The sequence below is a fragment of the Montipora foliosa genome, chromosome 4, assembly GCF_036669935.1.
Source record: "Montipora foliosa isolate CH-2021 chromosome 4, ASM3666993v2, whole genome shotgun sequence".
Taxonomy (NCBI): Eukaryota; Metazoa; Cnidaria; class Anthozoa; order Scleractinia; family Acroporidae; genus Montipora; species Montipora foliosa.
In genome coordinates this window covers 19,891,960-19,896,959 of record NC_090872.1, presented here as the reverse complement: position 1 = coordinate 19,896,959, position 5,000 = coordinate 19,891,960, and the positions used below count along the sequence as shown (strand labels likewise).

Genomic DNA, 5,000 nt, shown 5'->3' with positions numbered 1-5,000 from the left:
ATAATAATGATATTTAATAATAAATTATTATTATTATTATTATTATTATTATTATTATTGTTATTATTATTATTCTATAATGACCAGAAGAAAAATGAAAAGCTGAAGTTAAAATTTTTAGATAAGTAGGTTTTGAGGTTTCTTTTGATCTTTTCTAGGAATAGACAATTTAACTGATGGTGAGAAGTTGGTCTTTGACGCTGTCACCAAAATACATCTTCACCTGGATGATGATAGAAATGGAAAAGTCGACTTGAGTGAATCCAATGAGGTCCAGGAAAATGAATATTCACTACATTATGACTGCGTATTAATACCCTATCTAGAAGTGAGAACTCTGTAACTGTAATCCTACTATTGAAGACATTGGCCAATTCGAAGTTTACATAACACCATCAAATAATGGATGATCCTTCACCAAAACCTGCTAGACTGTTTAATAGATGAGGTGCTAATTCAATGGTTTTGTTTAACCCATTGACACATCAAATGCCTATGAGAGAGAAAAGCATTGAATGATTTTAGGGAAGGAATCATTGAATCAAAATTTTTTAACTTGACTCGTCATTCTTTTGACTAGTGGAAGCACTCTGACATGTGAAAAAAGTTGAGGATACTTGTTTACTAAATTGCCCACTTCTTGTCTACTAACTGTCCCACTCATGTCATCTAATTTTAATTCCGAAACAAAGAGGACAAAGGTTGTCAAATTATCAATCTTAAGGTTACAGTAGACAAAGATTCACTCAGGACATGCCTGGGGTTAGTCAAATGAATGTTGCTGCTTGAAATAATAACAACACGTGCAAAAGAACAGTTGACACCTTTTTTGAGAACTCTGATAACTTGTTTGTTGAGTTTATGTTCAGTGTTACAAACAACAAGTAGAATCGTGGACTTGAAAAGTAACTCTGATGGAGTATAATTATTATTATGTTGGGGGTTATACATGCACTGCCGTGGGCTGATGATCTGAAACTGCTGTTGATGTTTTAGTTCATGCGTGAAGAATTAAAAGTTACTGATGAGGACCGACACTCACACTTTCATGGTGATGATGATTTAATCTCTGTGGAGGAACTTTGGAAAAGCTGGGTTCAGAGTGAAGGTAAAAATCACTTCAACGCATAGCACATAGTTGGCAGATCGGTTTTCAGCACAATTGTTGGTTTTCACTCACGTGATCAACAGCCATGTTTTTCAACAAAAACAACAGAAAACGTTTGCATAATAATAGAGTTAAATTCCCAGAGGATTTGGTCGGGGCTCCAACATGGCCATCATTTCTTTGTTCAGGGGATCCAACATGGCGGCCAAATCGTTATGTGAAAACCGAGAATTGAATAGTTATTGGTTTGAGTTTTGTCAAAGCTGTTTTCTGTTAAAGGCTTCTTGCTAACTGCTTTACAACAAAATGTAGTTGCTTTGTAATTAACTGGCATGATCATTCTAACTTCAAGTCACTGTTGTTTTGTTATTTCAGTTAACAAGTGGTCAAACAAAGATGTTGTCGACTGGCTTACAAATTCTGTTCATCTTCCACAATATGCTGAAGTCTTTCATAAAGCAGCTATCAATGGATCACATATACCACGGTAGTACTAACTAGAGCATTTAAAAACACTCTCATTTACAATAATTAATAATAAGAAGAGTACATTATTAGTATTATTATTGTAGCATCTCGGGCTTTAAATGTGTACATTGATTGGTCAATTATCCTGGAGAGCAAGCAACATGTTCGTAAACATCCCAAGGGAGTCCTCTCCTGATTCCCTAAAGGAACAGCAATTTTCATAGCAGGCAGACTAGATGTTCACAACAGAGGGCTTCTATTGATCACTTCCAGACTGATGGTAATATCTGAGGCTTTCCAATGTCTGACAAAATCACAAATCACAATCACAATAATTATGATGGCAGCATTAGGAGCTGCCAATCATTGGCACATTGTACAGTTACTTTTTCCAACTTCCACATCTTTCCAGGCTACTTCTTTGTGATGGAATTAATTTCTCTAGTTCCTGTATTTATGACTGTGTTATCTTGGCCTAGTAAGATTTTACCAGAAAGTTTCTAATGTTCCCAAGAGCAAGTCACACCCAGCAACCTCAGGTCTCAAGAACGTTTCTAATGATCTTTGCTGTGCCCAAAAGTGTGGCCTTCTGCGTAACTTAGCTCTATGCAACTTTTCAAATTTTTTTGAAATTTATTATGTTATTATTATCATTATCATTATTATTTGACCCTAAGAGAATTATACAGTATGCAGTGTACAGTTTTTAGCTTTTTGCCATTTATGAAGTAACATGTATGCCAGAACTGCAATTAAATGAGCAAACGAGAGTTATTGCTCAGTCTTGTGGTAAGCGAATGGATCAACAGGTGGTTTCATTGTTACTATGAATTTTAATCCTCAAGTTATCTCAAGCTAGGACTGATTGTCAATTTGCACAACCATGAAGAGTCTTATCAATGATATTTTTTGATGATTTAATATTTCATAACTCCACCTCCCTGCAGAATAATTTTACTCCATCTCCTTACAATGTAGTTTCTCTACCCTCATACTACGAACATCTACATATTTTTGAGGACCTTTTTGCTGTTAAAATATTTTACACTGTAAAAGTGGCAATGTAAAAGTGGCAATAATTAAATTTGTCAACTTAAAAGTTGGCATAAATCATGATCACCTTTAATAGTGTATATTAAAGTTCAAAGTTCCACATTTATTAAAGCCATATTCCTTATTTGGGGAGGCTTTGGCTTCTATTTCCCTTATTATAAATTAAAGTAATGTTGTTCAACACTCATTTGTGATGTACAGGCTTGCCATTGAAAATGGTTTACTCCAAAATGAACTTGGGATAAAGGACCCAAAGCATCGCAAGAAGATTGGTTTACGTGCAATGGACATTGTTCTTTTTGGACCTCCATTCAGTAAGCATTTTTTTCATCTTGTGCGGTTTATATGTTAAATCTCTTTATTTAGCATTAGCCATACATTGCATTTTCCACCTTTCCTTTGGTGGAAAATTTCTGTTACATAGCCTGTGCTAACTTTGCCTATTGACTAGTATAGACAACAGAACTTAAAAAGTCATAAGAGAACATTCTGCTTCAAAAACGTCATTGTATGTATGTATATTCATGCTCTACATAATTTTCTTGAATTTTGAACAAAATAACTACCTTACAGAATTTCATAGTTGAAACCATGCATATTTTTCATTTGAAAAAACTTACAGTAATTTGTGTAAATAAAAAAAATTCACTTTGAAACTGTTGATGTTATCTTAAGAGGTGTCTTTATGGGTGTGGTTTTGTGATATTTTTAAGTGAGCCCACAATGTCCCTAAAATAACATTGAAAAATATTATTATAACAATATTACAGTAGTTTCCGTAGGATATGTTTTGGATCCATTTTTATTAATTTTGCAAAGTTGCAGGTTAGAGAGATTTTTGCCTTGCATGGAGTTTTCTTCTTTTTTTTTTGCATTTATTTTAGGCAAAGAAATTTTTAAATATTTTTGCAACATTGATAGCATCTGGAAACAAGCCAGTTTAAGTTCATCAATATTTATTTTAGAATTCAACAGGTAATACTAAATACATGTACATATTAAGCTTCACATTTTAGTTAATATGTAGGAAATACAAAGAAATTCATTGGGTCCTTACCAAAAGTGGACTTCCAATAATAATATTATTACTCAGGAGGCTTGATGGAATATAGGCTAGATATCAGACGACATGGCCTCTGCCTCTCCTTTATGAGAGCAGGATGTGCATTCTACAGAATATATGGAACAAAAGAGATTAAGGTTACGTCAAACTTTCTGGGTCGTCCCCCAGAAAAAAATTTATACACACTTTCAACCATAGGAAGGTTATGAAATGTTATTCAAGAAAAATATTTTTGATGTTGCTACTCCTTCATAAGGCAGCAGAAGCCACCAGCCAATGAAATAAGGAGTACCTGGCATACCATGAGCTTTGTGGGAAATAAAGCATGGAGAAAACAAGGAGATACATACATGTATACCACTAGTAGATGAAATGAAATTTCTCACTCCACTTATGTCCAGGTTTGCACGCAGCTGCAAAAATTGTATAAGCTGTTTAACAAATAGATTCCATGTTGCCGTGCGTCTGTTCAGTAATAGATCACAGATGACGTCAAAATGTGGTAAGAACAAAAAAGTGGCACACGAGGCAATAGCCGAGTGTGTCACTGATGTTCTTACCACATTTTGACGTCTTCTGTGATCTATTACTGAACAGACCCACGGCAACATGGAATCTATTTGTTTTATATAATAAAGAATTAAACTTTGTTCGCATAAAAGCTGATGGTGACGTCAATCATGCGTCTGTCCTCTAATAGATCATAGGCAAGAACCAATCAAATCTGTGAATAACTTGGGTTATTATATAATCTCTGTTCTCTTTGAGTTTCAGGCCACAGTTTTTTGAAGGATGTGGTTGTAGCATTTTCTGTATTAGTTGCAACTGTGGGCTGCTGGATGGCTGTGCTGCAGAAACGCAAAGCAAAAGAGCAAATGGAGAGAATGATGAAAGACATGAAAATTCTCCAACAAGCTGAGGATGGTCTGCAAGAATTACAAATAAGGTGAACTTCAGTTAATTTCTGTAAATTAGTGAGACCAAGGGAAGTGACTTACTTTCAAAAAATCTTGGGTAACTAATGTTGAACTAATGTTGTTATGTTTAAAGCTTGTTAAGGATCGCTTGGTGGATAGACAATCAGGAATGAATTTCAACAGGATGAATTAATTTAAAGCAGTTGGAGAAAAAAGTTGTACTGGTATTCTGGGCTCATTTGAATGTAAATTGGCTTAATCCTTGCACACATTGTACAACTTGTTACAGATGTCTGCATTATAGAGGCACAATGTGACTGACTGTTCAAGGTGCTGGATGAACCCTACCACAAAGTGAAGTTGTTCTGAGTAGTCCTAGTTACGACTTGTA

The 5,000-nt window shown here is 34.8% G+C and overlaps 1 protein-coding gene across 3 annotated transcripts in view; it reads left to right on the top strand.

The window, feature by feature from the left end:
* The window catches only part of LOC138000211 (stromal interaction molecule 1-like), a 10,943-nt gene that overhangs the window by 2,463 nt on the left and 3,480 nt on the right, over nt 1–5,000 (top strand). For 2 of the 3 annotated variants that reach the window (XM_068846460.1, XM_068846462.1), the window contains exons 2-6: nt 159–271; nt 997–1,108; nt 1,484–1,595; nt 2,831–2,943; nt 4,461–4,638. In XM_068846460.1, coding sequence (XP_068702561.1) covers nt 159–271; nt 997–1,108; nt 1,484–1,595; nt 2,831–2,943; nt 4,461–4,638 — 628 coding nt within the window. The remainder of the gene's footprint in view (nt 1–158; nt 272–996; nt 1,109–1,483; nt 1,596–2,830; nt 2,944–4,460; nt 4,639–5,000) is intronic. The other variant, XM_068846461.1, reaches the window with a different exon arrangement.